The 20,733-nt window shown below is 30.4% G+C and overlaps 2 protein-coding genes across 2 annotated transcripts in view; both read right to left on the reverse strand.

The window, feature by feature from the left end:
- Positions 1–20,733, reverse strand: part of LOC111623074 (tyrosine-protein phosphatase non-receptor type 4-like) — a 65,450-nt gene that overhangs the window by 42,506 nt on the left and 2,211 nt on the right. The window contains exons 3-6 of the mRNA XM_023365557.1: positions 7,301–7,416; positions 4,704–4,746; positions 389–467; positions 214–311 (exon numbers count right to left, since the gene is read on the reverse strand). Coding sequence (XP_023221325.1) covers positions 214–311; positions 389–467; positions 4,704–4,746; positions 7,301–7,416 — 336 coding nt within the window. The remainder of the gene's footprint in view (positions 1–213; positions 312–388; positions 468–4,703; positions 4,747–7,300; positions 7,417–20,733) is intronic.
- On the reverse strand, positions 8,705–10,659 carry LOC111623073 (DNA repair protein XRCC1-like). Its single transcript, XM_023365556.1, has one exon. The coding sequence runs from the start codon at positions 10,570–10,572 to the stop codon at positions 8,830–8,832; it is 1,743 nt and encodes a 580-aa protein (XP_023221324.1). The 5' UTR covers positions 10,573–10,659; the 3' UTR covers positions 8,705–8,829.

The raw sequence follows: 20,733 nt of genomic DNA on the forward strand, positions 1-20,733 counted from the left end.
ATCAAATTATTAAAGTAAAACCTTACGTTACCGTCAGTGGCCGCTATTGACAGGTTTTACCGTAATTAATTATATTTATACACAATGCAACGAATTTTTACATGTTGATTAGTTAATTAAAAAACTAAAAAAATAATTTTAGTTAAAAGCTATATATATATATGTATATGTATATAAATTTTAAAAATTTTAAAATATAATGAAATAATTTACATTGAACTGCATAACTTGCTAAAAGTATGGCTGCTGTAAGAGGAACATAAAGCTTCTGATCAATTATATCTCTTCTAAGTTGAAGGAAGAAATGATATCTAAAGTAGTATAAATATTTAAATTTGTTTTATTAAATATTTAAAAGAAAATATACATTAAAAAAATAAAATTATACCTTGTATATTCATCTTGTAATTTACTAGGATCAGAAACATAAAATTTCACATGGAAATATAGTAGATATGGAGGACCAACTAAAAACAAATAGAAAAAAACATTATAATTAATATGATGTTGATATAAATTTCTAACTTAGAGAAACTTGTTTTAAATATTTATTTTATTCAGAAGACAGCATACAGATTTTGGTATTAATTATTATTTTTAAATTAAATTTGAATGAGTATTGTTCATAGATATATATTTTAAAAATATGAAAAGTATACACTAATTCAAAAGTTATTTCTTTTTTATGTTTTGTAAACAGTTATATTATGCTCTATGATAAATTAAATTTAAATTTTGTTGAAAAATAATGTTTTAGATTATAAGAATCTTACTCAAAAAAATTTAATTATAAGTAATTATACTGAAATGTTATTTTTATTGCATTAATCACCAATTTTACTTCTACAGAAATGTATTTCAGGTCTTTAACTATCTTCATTCTACTTTTAAACATTACAAAAAACAGATACAATTAAGATAAATTTACAATACATAGCATAGTTGCAATTATCTAAGATAATATGGCCTAAGAATATCTTCAATAAATCAAAATCTAAGATAACTCAGAATACAAGTTTGATACAAAAAGATAAACAAAATACAAAAATATGTTTATAAAAGCAAAGCTCTATGACAGTTACAATTAAAAATTTCTTTGCTTTTTAAGAATTTATTTTGTCTTGAGAAGTCACCAGAGTAAATTCTTAAAATTTCTAGAGCTCCTTTTCAGTGTCATAAAAAAATTCATGAAAAAAGTGTATTCTACATTCTCTTCTCTTTGTGATAAAGTTCCATAGTTCATCTTACAGGAAGATATCCAAGCTTTAACATCATGAATTTTGCTGAAATTTTAATATGTTTTAGTACACCTCTTCCACTAATGCATGGTAACATAACTCCTGTCAATGAGCAGTAGTTTATGCAAAATCATTATTTAAAATTTTTCCATGTGCATTACATATCAAGTTCTGTAAACATATTGTAATAAGTAGGCATGGACAAGTGGGTAAGGCATCAGATTGAAAGCTGGATATTGTGGGTTCATCCTAGTCTTTTCTAATTTTTTTCCCCAATTTTTTCTGAAGTGTGAATTATTCATTTGCATATTTTTAAACCAAAAACTGTGAATAGTGAATCAATATTTTTCCTACAGTAATGTCAAGCTTTTCAACTTGGTCCAAGCCTTACTCATTCATTCATGCCTACTCATTATGATTCATTTATAAAACTCAATAATATATGTGAAAAAGTTTAAACAATAATTTCTCCTAAACTATTGCTCATTGGCACAAGTCACATTACCATGCAAGAGTAGAAAGAGTGTATAAAACATGAAAATGTCAGCAAAATCAAGATGCCAAAGCTTAGACATCCTCCTTGTTAGATAAAGAGGAACCTTGGTAAAATGAGTTTTAATAATCAGAGCTTTGCTGTAATTATAAGTTTTACTCTATGTGAGCAGATTCAATTTTTACCCTAGTCTTGATTTCACAAACAAGATTATAAATATTATAAGAAAAAGAAAAGGTTATCTAGAAATATATAATTTTTGAACTAGATCAAGTTGTAAAAATCTTAACCACTCTGCAGTGATCGACGAATATACCTGTTAAGAGCAATCATATGGCACTGGAGAAAGACATTGATATCCGCAAAAAAATGTTAGCAACAATTACTGCGAAAAAAATTCACATAAAAAGGAATTATGTGACAATAAAGAAAGATTTTTTCTTTATTAGATGTAACTGTTTAAAAAATTTTTTCCAAAACGGAAATGAGAAAAATACGTGGGAAAATTTCTAAAGAATTTTCCCACATTTATTCTCCACTACATCGTGATAGTGCCATATCTGACTAACCCTCTCTACAAAGGTTAATAAATATTAAGTTTGAGCAACTGTTCTATTGGGCTGTTCAGAAAGTAATTTCATTTTTTAATTACTAGAGGAATTAGATGTATTTTTACCAGCCAATTTCATTTTAAACCGCATTTTCATTATATATTTTGACATTTGACATTTAAAGGCTTATTTGCAAAAATTTTGTTTGATTCTGTACAATTTTTTTTTTCAGTGTCCCATGAAATATGGAAAATCAAAAGCATCATTTCCAGCATATTTTGCTTTTTTATTACCAAAAAATGAAAATGCTGTTCAAGCATAAAAAAATTGTGGTACATGTATGGAGAAAATGTGTTGAGAGAAAGACAGTGCCAAAACTGGTTTATAAAATTTCGTTCTGGCAATTTCAATATTGAAGATGCACCACGTTCTGGGTGGCCAGTTGAAGCCAATGAAAACAAAATAAAAGTACTGATTGAAGCAAACTGTTGAATAACAACATGTCAAATCACTAAGAGATTAAATTTGTCGAATTGAACCATTTATGATTACTTGAAACAAATTGGTTTCGTTTCAAAGCTCTAAATGGGTTCCACATGTTCTTAAAGAGAGATGCTCTCTTTGGTGGGATTTTAAGGAAATTTTTTTTGAGCTTTTACCAAACAATTTAAGAATTGATTCGAAAGTGTACTGGCATTGAGAAAACAAATTGAGTAATATCATCAAACAGAAAAGGCCAGACAGAATTGATCAACAAAACAGGTATAGTGTTTTACCATAATAATGCCAAATTTCACATAAGTTTGGTAACTTGTCAGAAACTGTTACAGCTTAGATGGGATGTGCTGTCACACCAACCATATTCGCCAGATCAGGCACCCTCAGATTATTACTTGTTCCAGTCTTTACAAAATTTTTTAAACTGTAAGACGTTTACTTGAAATGAAAATGTAAAAAATTACTTTGATCTGTTTTTTGTAAGCAAACATCAAAACTTTTATAAACATGGAATCATGCTATAGCAGAAATGATGGCAACAGGTATTTGACCAAAATGGTCAATATATAGTTAAATAAAATATTTATTTATTATAACAATACTGTGTTTTTTGCCACGGAAAAAAAAACGAAATTACTTTCCTAACAACTCAATAGCTTTGAAATAATCATATTAATTTTCAACAATGCAGAAGTTGTTAATATGCAATGGTATTGTAAAAGAAGAAAATATGATTGCATATAATGCTTTCTTTTGTGCAATGAGCCAGTTTTCACTGAACACACAGCATTCCTCTTTTTTTTTAATTCTTAGTTTAAATTATCTGCAACAGTAGTTCCCAAAGTGGCCACTACTGCCTCCTGAAGAGCAGTGATTAAACCTAGGGGCAAAAAGAAACAAAGGGACAGCAGAGGGGCAGTAGGAAAGCACTGGGATCAGAGTCCTGACCAAATAGCAACAATAAATGAGGTATGGTAAGGACACAAAGTGTGAGGTTCATAGAAAAGTTTTTTTTTTTTTAAGAATATTTTCAAGGGAAAAACAGGTTAGGGAGCATTGGGAGTACAGTTGGAGGAGTTGGATATAAGTTTATGGAACCAAGAGGGTGCTAACTCAAAAAAGTTAGAGAATCACTGATCCACAACAAAAGCCTAACTTATTTTATAGATATGACAAACAAGAAATATCTATATTTGTAATTTTTGAAACTGTCACCTGAGAAGACAAAATTAAATATTTTAAATGTATTTCTGCAAAGATTAAAAATACCAATTTCAAAATGAACAACAATAACTGAGTTTCTTTAAATAAAGTGCTTCTATACAGTAAGTTAGTTAATTATGACTGATTCAATTGTTTTTAACTATTTGCCTGTTTAATTTGTTAACAATAATTTAAAATTTAGTTGTTTTGATATACTCTAATTTAAAAATTTAACTTTATACCATAGTTATAGTAAAGGAACAAAACATCTCTAACTGAACAATAGTTAATAGTTATTTGTAATAAATGTATATTTGTTTATTGCATTTTCTATATAAACATTCAATTAAAACAATTATTTTAAATGACACAAATGTCTTCTAACTGTAACACTGTGTTGAGTAATAACTGTCCACAAAAAACCTTTATCAGTATTGTGTTTGTTACACTATCCATGTTAGTGGATAGTGTAATGATTTTTTAAATGAATATTTATTTAGAAAAATGGAATTAACAAATGGAAACAAACTCAATCACCAATAAGAATATTGGTGATTGAGTTTGTTTCCATTTGTTAATTCATAATTATTAAGATCACAATTAAGATATGATACAATTTAGAATGATGAAAATACAATTTAGTTGTTTGCAAATGATAGAATCAAGTTATATTAATCCAATAACCAAATTTATCTTCATCACAAAAAATCTAGTACTTACATTTAATTTGTTTTCTTATTCCTTTCATTGGATCTAACCATCTCTAATAAAAATAAATATTAAAAAAAATGTATTTATTTTAAAATATTTTGAAAGAGAGTTTCATATAATATAATGTGCATTATATATAGGATAAAAAATTATGTTAAATTTAAGCTTTATGTTTTATAAACTATTCTGAAACTGGAAATTTAAAATAAGTTTGAATTTACAATGCTTGATATCACAGAACTTTCTGAAATAAGAGAATAAGCTTACACTAAATTAAGAATAATAATAAATTCATGAATTCTCATGTTTGTCTACCATAAATATCTTTGATTTTCATAATTTTATTAAATTTAAATGTTTTTTCACATTTATAATTTCATCATCAATATAACAATGAATATAAAAAAAGTATTAAAATATTTACATATAATCATTAAAATTTTGCACTCTATTACTTAGTTTTATTAATAATTATAACTTCTGTAAAAATGCATTTAATTTTTATGTTTTTAAATGATAAAATTATAAATCTTACAAAATTCTTAAATAATTTTTAAAATTTATAATTTAATATTATTATATATTATGTTAATGTTAATAATTTATATTAACCCTGCGTTAGTGCACTGAGTTTTTTTTCGGCATTAGTGCAGTGGGGCGTTTGTCCACCCCGACATTTTTTTGGGTCCATAAACCATGTAAGTAAAAATTCATGAAGATTTACTCATTTATTTGGTAAAGGCATGTGTCATTATACATATGATTATATTCAGGTATGATTACATATTATATTAGTACATAAATCCACGAAAATAAAAAACATTTATCGAAACTCATTACATTAGATCTTATTATTAAACCAATAGTAAAAATCTAAATTGTTTTTTAAGCATTTTTGTCACTCTTATTCATTAGCTGACATTGCACTTTGGCACTCAGTGCAAATGACAAGCAACTTGCTATGTTTGGTATTTTTTCAATGTGTTTATGAAAGTCAGCCATTTTGAATAAAAATAAACTTAAATTATTTTTATTCACATTGATTATTATATCTATATTATAAATAATAAATGTGGTCACATTATAGTTATTTTTAAAATAAAAAAAACTAAATAAATATTTGTAAAATTTAAAAAAAATGTAATTAATACTGTGGGGTGTTTGGACACCCTACTGAAAACTGTTGTTTTTCTCTTACTGGAATTTCTGCAGCATCGTAGTAATTTCTGAGCATGCTCTATACATAAAATCAGGAAGCTAATGAAGAGGACACAAATATTTCTTGCGAAATCTATGAATAGTGCAACTTTTAAAACGTTGGGGGTGGCGAAACACCCCACTGCACTAGCCCAGGGTTAAATTAAGAAAAATATCTATAATTTTATTAAAAAATTAACAAAATTCAAATTTATTAGAACATTTACAAACATGATAAATATTTGTGTGTTCAAAATCTGTTAAAATATTCTCAGAATACTTTTAGTAAGTTGACAAGCAAATATTTTTGCTTGTCAACTTGCTGATTTTGCTTGTCAAGGCTGCAATTTTTAGTCATATTTTTTAATTTATTTAATTTAAAATATATGCTCTCCACCTTCAAATTAGTAGTGTCTTACCCCTGTACATCATACTTTCCCTTTAGAAATTGAGTTGTGCCAGTCATCTATCTAACTCCTTTCATAGGAAATTTTTGAATTGAAATAATGTGACTTCTGGTTTGCATTAGAAGTTCATATATGGTTAATTGGGGCTCCTGCCCTTAAGCTTTCTGTATCTGGTCTTAACTTTCATCTAACTAAACATCTCCACTCTTGAGATTAAGGAAGCACAGACAGATAGATGACAGTGAGAATTTACAGGTCTACAATTTTTTTCAAATTGCAGCCCAAAAATCAAAATAATCATGTCTAATCAATACATATATCTTACATATTATGTATGATATAGTACTGAATCAAATATTCAGCAAGCTTGGGATCAGGAATGGCTAGACTTATGGATTTTCTTGTTTTCTGGACATAAAATAAGTAGATTCTTAAAATATAAAATAAACAATGGAAAGTAAAAACTAAAATTGGATTTAACAAATACAAATTAATACATTTCTAAATCAGAGTCTGTTTGATGATTATTAATCTGGCCTTTTAGTCATGGTTATAAATGAAAATTATAAATTCCAACAAATAAACTTAACTGTTAATCATCTACAACACAGCAGTCACACTAGAACTGGCACTGTGCAATACATATGCCATTGAAACCAAAATAAAGCAGCTGTATTAGATTGCCAAATTCAAAATTAGCCAGTTATTTTGGTAATGTTGGATCTCTGAAAACTGAATATTTGGTCTAGTACAGTATATTAATAGAAGATATCTTAAAAGCAAAAGTATATCTTTATTCATGTTCACTTTTTGTTGTTTAAAATTAATCAATATTTAGAAATGTGTAATAAACTTTAATAACTTTCTCTTTCCTAAAAACTGAATGTTAAAAAATTAGAGTTTAGGATTTACAATAATGCTTTATTATAAAAATAAAAATATATCAAATATTTACATTACTTTAATTTGAAGTTAAATTTGAAATAAATTCATTTATGTTACCATATTTTCAGGAGACATTTTCTCTTCCATAAACTGAAGGCCAAAATAATCTTTTTCTACAAGCTCCAAATGTCTGAATACAAGATCTAATAATATATGCCCTTTTGCCCATTTCTGAAAATAAAGTAATAATTAATCATCCATTCTCAGAATCACTTGTCGCACATCATTTTTAATGACATATTTATATTAAGATTGAAATTAACAATTTAAAATAAATTTTTGTTTTTTATTGATAACCCAATTTTTAAATTAATCAAAACCTGATGATTTACCAAATTATTGGGCTCTTAAATATTAAAAAACTAATTTAAGAAATATATATATATAAAACCTTAAATTAGCCTACTCTATATACATTATTTACTCGCATGCAAGATGAAGCTGTTATTTATTTTTCACTGCTTCAAAAACCTAGGTCATCCTATACGCGAGTAAAGGATTCTTTTCATTTTTGCAATAATATTTGTAAACTGTATCCACATTTTTTTACCAGATTCTCACCTTCTGGTGTTTGAAAACAGAAGTATTTTATCTGGGTCATTTGAATCATTCTTGTGTATTGTCAGGAGAAAAGATGAATAGCAATAGGAAAAACAAAGCTTTTGAATTGAATTCCAAAATTACACGGGAGCCCAATATAAATTTTAATTCATTCCCACACGAAAACAGATGATTATTTGGAAATCAGAATCCAAAGAAACTCATAAGTTTAATCGACAAAGAGTGAATTAGACTGTTAAGAATTGGCAAAAAAGGTTCCCAATTGTCCAGCTTTATGTGATTATGTTGTTGNAAATATCTACATCAAAGTCGCAAACTGGAGGCCCTTGTCCTTGATGATTTCTTTTCTAAAAATCAGTGTTTCTAACATCTTGCCGAGATAAAAACAGAAAACTCTCAAAGATCTTACAGACGTGGAGAAAACCCGTCTGAGAGAGGCGCAAACCCACGAACCGAACCCCCAGTGTTCAGGGAACGAAGACCACTTGGCCACTGGTGGGCCGTGACCTTTGGTACGTTTGAGTTTTAATTATAGGGTAAACATTGGTAAATTCGTGATAAAAATTAATTATTCTTTAATTATCGGATATATAGTATATTTCGTAAATGGACATGCTAATTATACTATTAAAGGAACCATACTCTCAAGACTAGCAATTATTTATTGTGATATCGTCACGATACCGTGCTGTAATTTTTAATATTTTAATTTTATGTAATTTAAAATATATGCTCTCCGCCTCAAATTAGTAGTGTCCTGCCCCTGTACTTTTCCTTTCACAATATAGTCGTGCATCTATTATCACAGTCAAAGTGCAACAAGTAAAAATCATCTTGTTTCCAGATTTTATATGTAAATTTAAAAATAGAATTTGCAATATGAATAGTAAACATTCTTTTTTATTAAAATGTATTTTTACAGAGGTGAAATTATGATGAAAATATATTACATATATTTTAACTGTCTTTATAAAAATGATGATTTATTTGCAGTTGATTTCAAATTGGCAATAAACTTGTATTTTTCAAGTTGGAACAACTACAAATCTCTGATACGGTATATGTTTCAATTTCTCTGTACAGTCATATATCCATTGAGGTTTCACAAATATTATATCTTCATTTATTTCAAGAGCATCATTGAAGTTATCATCCCATGCTGCATTAGTCACAACAAAATTCACTGTTTCATTCATATAGTTTGATATAGATCCATGGAAGGCAATTATATATCTTTGTAACGTATGTAATTCATCAGAAGAATAATTTCCATACAAAAAAAAACATTTGTCTTTAAAGAAGCTAGGTAATTCTGGAAGAGGGAGCTTTGATGTATCTGGTCGAGTTTGCACTTTGAAATCATTGATATTATTATTACTATTATTGTTGTTTGCTTTATTTTGAACTTTTCTAATTTCATCTTCGGTATTAGAACCTGAAGAATCTGAACTCCTGCTATCAACATCAGTTGATGCTGCATATTCTTCATCACTGTTTATTTCAATATAATCTTTATTTTTATTACTATCCTTATCTTTTACTTCTTGTTTATTTTTAGATTTTATTGAAGAATCAGGCAAATTCACTGAAATATCAACTTCATCTTCACTCTCTTCTGTAGAACTATCTTTTTTATATTGTCCCAATATGTAATTTCTCCAAGGCAATAATGTTTGTTTTTTATAACAGTCTAAAATCCAATCTTTGTTAACAATACGACCACCTGCTGACTTCACTTGATTATATTTTGGTGTATTCATAAATGCACAAACTAAATGTGTACATCCTTTTTCCCAATCACCTTTATACTTTGCACCCATTTCTATTGCCTTATCTCTAAGTTCACCGCGAAATGGGTTTTGAAAGCCACTCAAAACAAACAAAACCTTTTTCATAATTTTGTTAAAAGGTTTGTCTTTTGTATTTGTTTTTGGTTTTTTAGGCATTGGAACTTTTGTTTGCTCTAACTCTTCTTTTCTTTTTTTACTTGTTGATTCTGCATTTTCTTTTGATATTTTTTTCTGTTGTTTTGATTCATTATTATTTGGTGATTTTTTATTAATCTCTACTTTTTGTTTCACAGGTGTTTTTGAATTAAAACTTTTTAATTTTTCATCTTGTTTCGACGAGATTTCCAACACTTTTGCCGCCAACGACGACGCATCTCTCACGGCCGCAGCACCAGAAACAGACGGTTCCTTCTCATTCCTTTTTGCAAACCAACTCCCCACACTCAGCTCTGCTTCATCATCATCCTTAATACGAAAACTACCAATTCGATTTAGAACCGGTTTATCATTTTCTTCCGAAATTGGCTCTGGTGGCGAATGCAACTTGATAAATGATAATCCAAACTGAACAGTTTTGTTAAAGGGTTGCGTGCAGACTATTTTCACCAAATCCCATTTTTCAGTAGATGTCGGTTTAGATAGTTTTTCAGGACCAAACATCCGAACTCTATTGATATTTGTGCTATTTTTACTTTCCATAGGACTCATAAACGATGATGTCACCAGCAAGACCTTAAAATCCTTAATAGGATCTTCCGATCTCCCAACCAATACTTCGACAAATGCAGAATTTTCATTTCCAATATCAATAGAATGTATTTCACTCGACTTTTCTAGTTGGATCACTATCGATGCTTGTTTTTCTCCCAACGAACACTTCCATTTACGAAATGTATCTGGTCGGAGTAAATTCTCTGCTTTATGTACTTTATCCTCGCTGCTGAACGAAATAATGTGTTTAAAATTAATTTCCGGCATGACGTTAACTAATGTATACACAATAAACGAAACACGCCATTCGGTATTTAAGTTACTGGCACAAAAATGCCGAATGATTTCGCAAAACACGGCTGATAATGGCCAAAAATAGCCAAAAATAATTATCTCGAAAATAATAAAATTAAAATTTTTATTTTTTCAGAATTACAAAATATTTATAAAATATACTTATTAATAAAATTTAATTAAATTTAATTTAAATAAATTTTTAGTTATAGCGATATAAATCATAATGATTTATTTACGCGTTTATTTATTTATAGGTATTTATTCATAGGTAAAGTCGTTAGTTACGACATAAAATTACCACCCCCAACTAACAAATAAAAACCCTATAAAAATTATACCAAAAACAAATTTAAAATTTTGTTAGTTGGGGCATTACAACATAACATTTACAAACACTTGGCTTTCTTACATAATGATTCTGCTCAAGAATATGTAAAATTTTTAGCAGTAAAAAATTCTCAAACTTATGCATATTCTTAATACTACGGTAAAAGAAATAATGGCGAGTGATATTTAAACTTTAAATATCAGATTACGTTTTAAATAATAAACATGTTTTTACATATCAAAAAATTCGATTTTTATACTATATTTATCGGTTTCCAGTAGGTCTATAACTTACATTACCTAAAATTGCCATTGATAACGGATGGCGGTTAGGGTAGCAGTCTACCGCTCTGGGAATCCGGCATCGAATTCGGATCGAACACCAGTGGCCAAGCGGTCTTCGTTCCTCGAACACTGGGAGTTCGGTCGTGGGTTCGCGCCTCGTTCGGACGGGCTGGCCACGTGGAGTTTTCCGGGTTTTCTCCACGTCTGTAACGCCTAAATAGGGGCCAGTTTTCCTTAAAAAGACCTCCCGGAAGGCATCCCCCCTGGGCAGATCGCCAAAGTGTTGCGTTGCCATAACTAAACAAACAATTGGATGGGTCGAAAGACCCTACGAATTTATTCCGGCGGTGGTCCGTCCGGATATGTCGAACCCCGTCTGTCACCACCCGTCCGCCCCAGTGTGGGCTTGGCTTTCTTAGTGGCCACGGGGTGAAAAATGCTTTTAAAAAACTATTGGTATTATTGCAATTACTAATGCCGAATAAAATGTTTTTATGTGAAAAGTTGTTTTAGTATATGACGCAAAAATAAAATCATCATTATGCCAGAGTTTTTTCTTTTTTTCTTACTAGTGCTATTTTCTAATTCCTGGTCTTCAGTCCGTGTGTCTTCCAGTTTCCTTTTGTTGTACCAAATCTCTATTTTCATATTTAATGTATAGACGATAATTTATATTATGCATGATTTCGAAAATCTTTGTATTCACAACTATTTATAAGAGAACTGTGTATTTAGTGATACAGTTGGTGCGATCTGTACAATTGACACTTGTACAGATCATACTAATATTATTCACAAAATACATTGTGCATTTACGACAAAACAATTAAGAAATTGGCTACGAGACTGTCTTAAGGTATCACTTAATTATTATAAATTGGATATATTGTAGGCAATTGGAAGCGGTTTATGTTCGTATTCGCAACCAAAGATCAAGAGCTTGAATCATTGGCGTACCGTGGGTGTCAGCCTCCCGGGGCGGAGGAAAATTTCGCTCCTCCCTTATTTAGGTATTTCAATTTAAAAGACCAAAATTCAGTTTTATCACGCAGAAAAAGCAATGAAAAATTCGGTGGTAGTGCAGCGACCTGTTTAAAATAGTTCTATTGGATATTAGTGGTGTATATGAACGCGAATGAATCGTACAAGAAAAAAAAATCAACAGGTTACTCTGGAACTCCTCGGATGAAAAAGTTACTAGTTCACCCTGCTAGCCGATTCCTGGACTGTCCGGAAGATAGCACTATCGTAGGCGCAATGCAAGTATAGATTAGGATGTTTCAAATTTTTACAAGATATTATTTTATTTATTGTGAAATTTTGCCGCCCCTGTCGCCCCCACTACGGTACGCCGCTGAGCTGGAGTTAGAAGTTATCTAACAAGCGTTCACGCACTAGAAGTGAATGGTAATCGATTAATGTCTAACACAATTCTTAATCCTTAGTCGTAAATATGGCCTGTAGTGACGTATTTCAGACTTTTTTTTCGGTTTAAAAAGAAAAATGCTTTGAAAAAGCTATTAGATGAAACTACACTATACACGAATTGTAGTAAATTATTTAAACAATAACTTTAATGATACGTGAGTTGGCTACACGATCGCCGGACTTAGCCTAACTTTTATTTCTGGGAATACTTATAGAATGTTGTTTATAAACAAGAACCAACAAGTAAAGAAGATATGATTCGGAGAATTCGAACAACTTGTGTCAAAATACCACAAAATGTCTGAATTAAAACTGAGATATTTCCAACCATTGGTTGCTGTAGTGTCTAATATGGGGATACCGTCACAAGAGAGCGCATAAAACGCAATCCTAATAGAATTGTTTTGATTTCATATAATACTTTGTTCAGCGCTGGTTTTGATTAATTTTAAGTTAAAATTAATGTTTTTATCAAAACCAGCGCTAATCAAAGTATTATAGAAAATCAAAACAATTTTATTAAGGCTGCGGGCCACGCGCACTCCTGAGACAGCGTGAATATATTAGATGCCACTAGTCATCACTATTTCAAACACAGAATTAACTTAAGCATTCAGAAAAATGGAGATGTTTTTGAACATCGTTTGCTATATGAGAAAACTGTGTCAGGCATTCAAGTTAATTAAACATTCTACTAAAAGTTTAATTAATTTAAAATAACAAACGTATTGAGTAAATTTACGATGACCGCGAGATGCGGCACGAGGATCAAATCATTATTTGAAGAAAAGAATGATTCCACTAAATAACAGCAGTTTCGTATAGATTTTTAAAGCTCTATTCTTTCATTTTTTCAATGGACTTCGCAGATATCCCATAGATGCATGAGAATGCGGTGTGGTGGCTGTGTAAAAGTTCAAATGTTCATAACTTCTAACAACTGCATCTTTCAAAAATAATGTTTTAGCTAAAGTTTGCATTTAATGTAAATTCATACTATGCAATAAAAAATTAGTCCCATTTAAGAAATTTAAGCTGACCCTGTTTTTCTCCTATTGTATCACCATTTATGATGAAAACGATAGCCTCCTCTTGTGGCCCCTTAAAGTGTAACATTTTTGGTTCAGTAATCTTTTAGAATACGTATTTTCCGAGTTATTCCAATGGATATTTTAAAACTCTTTCCGCCCTGTGGGCAGGGCCGGATCATCGCATAGACAAATGAGACAAATGTCTAGGGCCCAGTTTTTAGAAGGACCCGGTCAAACTGTCTATTTTGAAAAGATTTGTAAATAAGATAGTTTACTTTTCTGTTGGACAACAGTATATAATAAACAAATAAACAAAAATATATTGCTTTTTATATGGTTATTGTGAATTCTAAAATCTAAAGAAAATGTACGTGGGTTGTTCAAAAAGTTCCCGAACTTTTTGAATAGCGCGCCTCCAGTTGGTTATTTTTTAATTAGCTTGGAGGCGTTGTGTCCGCGGAAACCTCCCGAGTAACCTCCTTCAACCCGTTTCTTGATATCTTGTTTTGGTGAAAGCTCGACAAGTTCGTTCAAATGTTAAGATGATATTGACTGTTTTTTTTCGATACAAAGGGGGTTGTGCGTCACGAATACCTACCTACAGGCCAGACAGTCAACACGGAGTACTACCTGGTGTTATGAATCACCTAAGAGACAAAATCAAGCGAAAACAGCCCGAACTTTGGAGGAGTGGCGAGTGGTTCTTTCACCACGACAACGCACCGGCTCATTTGTCCCTCAGAACACATGAGTTTTTGGCCAAAAACAAGACCGCTGTGCTTCCCCACCCACCCTACTCACCTGACCTGGTCTCATGCGACTTTTTCCTGTTCTCCAACAAAGTAAAAAACGCGCTCAAAGGAAAAACATTTGCCACTATTCCAGAGATAGAAAAAAAACGACGGAGGAGCTTATGAGCATTACGGAAAAAGCATTCCAGGACTATTTCAAAAAGTGGAAGTGTATATGCTGCGGAGGAGACTACTTTGAAGGGGACCCCGACAAATAAATTGTATGTGAAGTATTTTTTTTTTTTGTAATAAATAAAGTTCGCGAACTTTTTGAACAACCCTCGTATTCTTATGTTTCTTCTTATTGAAAGTAAAACTCCCAATAATTTAGAATATTCTTTATAGCGATAAGAATAATATTAACTATGTGTATTCTTAAATCCTGTGAAATATTGTTAAATAATTTTGCTTTTATTTTTTATAAAGCAGCTGTCCATATGCAATTTAATAGAAATAATAGTAACTGAGAGCCGGGAGGGGACTCGGAAGAAGAAAATGTCTAGGGCCCAAAGTGGGTTAATCCGGCCCTGCCTGTGGGCACTAAGAAGACCTCGTTTAGCAAGACCATTATGGGTTCGGCAGGTTCACAATGTAGCGGCAGAGTGAAGAGAGACGAGGACCGACAAACCCGAAAGGACTTACCCCCGCAATAATATATAAATATTTCGATGTTATTAGCAATCAAAATAATCACGTGGTGGCGGTAAACCTGCTGGTAAGGAACCGAAACACAAACAAAGTGTGTAAATTGTGTACAGGTAAATCAGACCAACAATAAAGATTTTTCCTTTTCTGTAGATACGTTTCGTCATTTTGCTGGACTTGGACATCGGTATAATAAGTCCTAGTAATACGATCTGTCCTAGTAGGCATTTAAATAACTTTCGACTTATTTTCACCGCAAAATCATCAAGTTCATTTGCATACTGCGTTTTTAAAATCTTGATAAAAAACGATTTACAATATCTTAGCAACAGTTTTGATATACATTCCATCAATTTAAAATATAAATGTATTTCATAAGTTTTCGCGTTTATTAAAACACGTATCGACAGATTTCATTTGCATTCCTCGCCAGCACTGACTGATTTTAACCCCAAACACAAAAAATATGAAGAAGTTTAAGCCGAACTTTTCTCGCCTTGCTAGACGTAGCAAACGCTATTGTCAACCTTCTAGAATTGCCAGATGGCGGCGCTCGACGTCCGATTTTACGTTTTGGGCTGAGAACGTCGGCCGCAACCTCTCTACTCTCTATAGGTAATGTCATACGATACAATAAGTAATGAGAAACATCTTTTGATGAAGCTAATTAAATATTAAAGAAACTAGCCAACAACTTGTCTTTAAATTACAATACAGCTCGACACATGGTTGCAAAATATGCATTGGATACTTGACAAGAGGCCTACAGCACCAATTCAATGCTTTAAAACGATTGCATCTACAACAGTCAAGGATATTGAAAGAAAGATCGAAGAAAATGGACATATAACGTTGAAAGCTATTGTTATTAATTCTTAAAGGAGCATCGGGTGAAGTTGTCTCTAGCAACTATATGTAATGTCTTAACTATACAGCTATGTATTTCTCTGAAAAGAAGCTACAAAATATTGGATAAAGTTAAGTTCAAAATACAATTGATTTGCGATACAAATATGCTTGGCTGTAATGTATCTAATGATCAGCTGAAATTAATGTTTATCGATGAATGTGGTTTCTATCGTCATCTTAGAAGAAACAATGATTACAGTGGGAAAGGACAAAGAAGTTCGCAGTTTCAACCATAAGTGGACGAATGGAGCGTCACGTTGATTGATTGTATGAATTCAGTTTCAATTGTTCACTACAAATTAATCCACGGACCAGCAAGATCTCAGTCTTTTAACGAGTTCATTGATGAATTATTGAAATATCTACATCAAAGTCGCAAACTGGAGGCCCTTGTCCTTGATGATTTCTTTTCTAAAAATCAGTGTTTCTAACATCTTGCCGAGATAAAAACAGAAAACTCTCAAAGATCTTACAGACGTGGAGAAAACCCGTCTGAGAGAGGCGCAAACCCACGAACCGAACCCCCAGTGTTCAGGGAACGAAGACCACTTGGCCACTGGTGGGCCGTGACCTTTGGTACGTTTGAGTTTTAATTATAGGGTAAACATTGGTAAATTCGTGATAAAAATTAATTATTCTTTAATTATCGGATATATAGTATATTTCGTAAATGGACATGCTAATTATACTATTAAAGGAACCATACTCTCAAGACTAGCAATTATTTATTGTGATATCGTCACGATACCGTGCTGTAATTTTTAATATTTTAATTTTATGTAATTTAAAATATATGCTCTCCGCCTCAAATTAGTAGTGTCCTGCCCCTGTACTTTTCCTTTCACAATATAGTCGTGCCGATCATCTATTATCACGTTGCAGCCCAATAACAGCATGGCTTTTTGTCATTAAGAATATATTTATATCTTAATTTTCTGGGAGTATATTTTTTATGTTGCGTACAGGTGTTATTTACTAATATCATGGCTTATTTCGTGAAGATCCTTTAGCCTATATATTTGGCTGCAATTTGAAAAAATTGATGACCTGTAAATGCCCACTGTCGTTTGTTTGTATATCTGTCTGTCTGTCCTTCCTTAATCTCGAGAACAGAGTTGGATAGATAAAAAACGAGACTAGATGTGGAAAGCTTGCGTGCAGAAAGCCCCGATTAACTATATAACAATTTCCAATGCAAACGGAAAGTCATATTATTTCAATTTAAAATTTTTCCGCTGAAACGAGTTAGATTGACTACTCAATTGCTAACAGGAAAAGTATGATATACAAGAGCTTGCTAACAGAAAAAGTATGTTGTACAGGAGCAAGCCACTACTAATTTGAGGTGGAGAGCATATATTTTTAATTAAATTGATTAAAAATATGATTAAAAATTTCTCGTCATAATAAATAATTGCTCGTATATTGCACTTTCCATCCTTGCGACTTTAAAAAAATTATCTTTTTCACACTGACGATATTTTGATGGCATCTCGAATAGTAATTTCGTGATATATTGGTTATTTTGTCCTATCTCATTTTGGATTTAAAAAGTATGGCTGATAGCCTACTCAACTAACATTATCTGTAAGTTATACATCATATTATTTTACTTCTCTAATCGACAATAATTAATTATTAAATAGTCCTTGTGTTTAATATGTATAGAATTTCACAGCGAAAGCTAAGAATGTTGTTCAAACAGCTAAAGAAATTTAAACTCACAATAAATTTAAAAAATAATAATAACCGCGTGTTTAAATATATCTTCAGTTCTTAGTTTATTGAAATATCAAAAAATAATTCACTTACCATCAATATGTTTGTAAATTTAATATAAAACTAGTCTCCTAAAACACTTCTACAAATTTCCAGTTTTCTTCTTACAATAGATCGTTTTGCTAAGTTATAAAATGACAGTTTACTCAAACGAACAAATTTTCAAATTTAATATATTACACGCTATCTGCAAACAAAATTTCAAATCTCATCTTACATTATTTATTTGATGAAGATGAATTTAAAAAGTATCACGAAATTACCAATGTTTACCCTACGTTTAGTGAGTGTTAAAGTCTCGTGTAATGCGAACTATAGGTATATTTTAATGTCGCTTTAATAAATTTAAGTTACTAATTACATATTATTTTGGGAATAAAAGTTAAATTTATAAATATGCTCGCGGTTTTAATAATCTCCACTTGCAAGGAATTAGTTATAATACTTAGTTTAAAAGTAAAGTATATCAGTTGGTCTTTGTCATATAGTACGAATGAAAAGTGTTTGATTGCAATCGTAAAACGTTGACAGGCTTATTTAATGCTTGCATTGATATCTAGTTTTTAATGCGTTGAAATGTGAATTGCAATCATGATAGCTAAGTGAAAATTGTTGTGAAGTGTTTCACAATTGCATGATATCTAACCAAAAATGTTGTAAACGACATTCGAGAATTCGTGTTTAAATTTACACGATCCCCGTTGTTAACGTTGTCGAATCTATGAATATTAATTTTTTCGATCGTTTACGTTAAATTAAACAGACGGAAGTGAAATGATGTATTTTAAAGTAAAATATATTATCAACATATTTTCAAAAAATAATTTTTCAGAATCTATAGATTTATAGATTCTATCTTTATAGGATGACTATACGTTCGGATTTGTCCAAGACATTTCCCGAATTACTCCTCTTTCTAACGCCCAAAAATAGAATAAAATTTTAAGTAGAACCATTTTATAGATCTTATAATGCAATATAACGAATTTATAAATCAATAGATAAATAATTTTTAAAAATAATCTAAATTTAGCCATTCTTAGACTAATTTTTTACATTCATTTTGAATAACTGCCCCGATTTGAACGATAAAGAATATGAAGCCACTATATAATCCTTAAGGTTCTCTGCCATAAAGCAAACCCAAAAACATATTTTAAAAAATCTTAGTGTAACTAGTAAAATATTAAATATATTTAATATAACTTTATATTATCAGTTATAATATATAATTAATAGATCGTAATACTGTATCAAAATATAATTTCCATTATAAAATTTCCTCCATAAACTCACATCTTAATTAATAATAAAGGTTTTGAATATAACCATCCGTTATAAATTATTTAAGATCTTCAAATAGGTAATTAATATCAGTGTCTTCGTATATATATGCAAACAAAAAGTATCATGTATGAAGGTATATTTTGTATCATCTTGTTATAAAAATCTACGTGCAAATTTATTATATATGTTACAGTCAAAACCCGTTTTTAGTTAGAACGCGTTTTAACTAGTTGAAACTAGTTTATACTGAATGTCTTTGTTATAACCCGTTTTGTCTAGTTGAAACTAGTNTTTATCATATATAATTATATAATAAACTTGCACGTAGATTTTTTTCATTTGCACGCATAGTTAACACAGACTCCGTATCACTTATTTTCGTACGTACGCGCATTAAATTTTTAAAATTATATGTTCAATTTCTAATATAGAATTGAAATCGGATTAAGCTAATATTTTCTCTATATTTACATATTTTTCAAATTATCATTTTGTTGGCATTACTTTTTAGATGAATAAATACACACGTTTCCGTGCCTCGATTACTGTTGTTTAACAGTTCTGTCCTCATTCTTACAGAATGGTTAACATTTGCATATGCAAATACGTTTACAAACCGCTAAATCTTTCTTGTCCCAGCCGCTGGCATTCATCGAAGCTAAGCTTGTTAATTTTCTAGTGGACGCTTAAGCAAACACGATTCGACTTTGCTTCAAAGCAAACACGACATCTGTTAACTAGTGATTTTTTTCCTCTTTGTCTTTCTTTATTTTAATACAATTCTATACAAGTATATTTCAGTATGTAATAATCTATAAATAAATTTGTAATATAATTAATTTAATTACTAAAACCAATATTAAAACTTTGTAAAATCTATGTCAGCCTTTTATACTCGTATGCATTTATGATTTAGGTACAGTACAGTATGCATTTAGATAATATATGTTACGTAATATTTAATACTACATAATACTTAAAATAAAACCTGCAGAAATTATAAAACTACGTTTTGATTTTATATGTAACTACCGAAATACTAAGAAAACTATTATAGAATTAACGATTTCAATTAAATGGTCTTTTAAATATAATGGTCTTTTTTGACTGTTCTGAGAGGACCTTTTTAATCATATCCGTTATGAGTTCGGCCAGCCCACATTGAGAGCGCTGGCCGACATATCCACGAAACGTTCACGAAACGTGTTTTCTGAGCTGAACTCGAACCCAGACCTTCCAGAGCTGCAGACTGCCATCATTAACGCTTCTGAATGTACAACACAAACACACGCACTTTTTTAAAAATTTAGATAAAATAAGAAGTAATGAAAATTTTGGATAAAATCGATTTGAATATGGAATATAAAGCGGTTATTTAATGTTTTATGTAAATAAAAGCATAAAGAATGAGTTAGATTATGTGATTTTAAAGAAAGTCATAGCTTAATGATATTTTAAATTAGGCTATTATGTAACTAGAATTTTAATTAATCTATTTTAGCAGATCAGTAATAAAATTTCCTTGTTACAATCCTTAAATCGGAGTTTGTAGAATAAAACGACTCAAAATCAATTCCAAATGCACTTGGCTTAATACTTATAAATCCTCACTATAAATGAAGGCATAAATGATTAAATTTTATATTTTA

Source organism: Centruroides sculpturatus, unplaced genomic scaffold, assembly GCF_000671375.1.
Source record: "Centruroides sculpturatus isolate CEXI.00-Female unplaced genomic scaffold, Cexi_2.0 scaffold237, whole genome shotgun sequence".
Lineage (NCBI taxonomy): Eukaryota > Metazoa > Arthropoda > Arachnida > Scorpiones > Buthidae > Centruroides > Centruroides sculpturatus.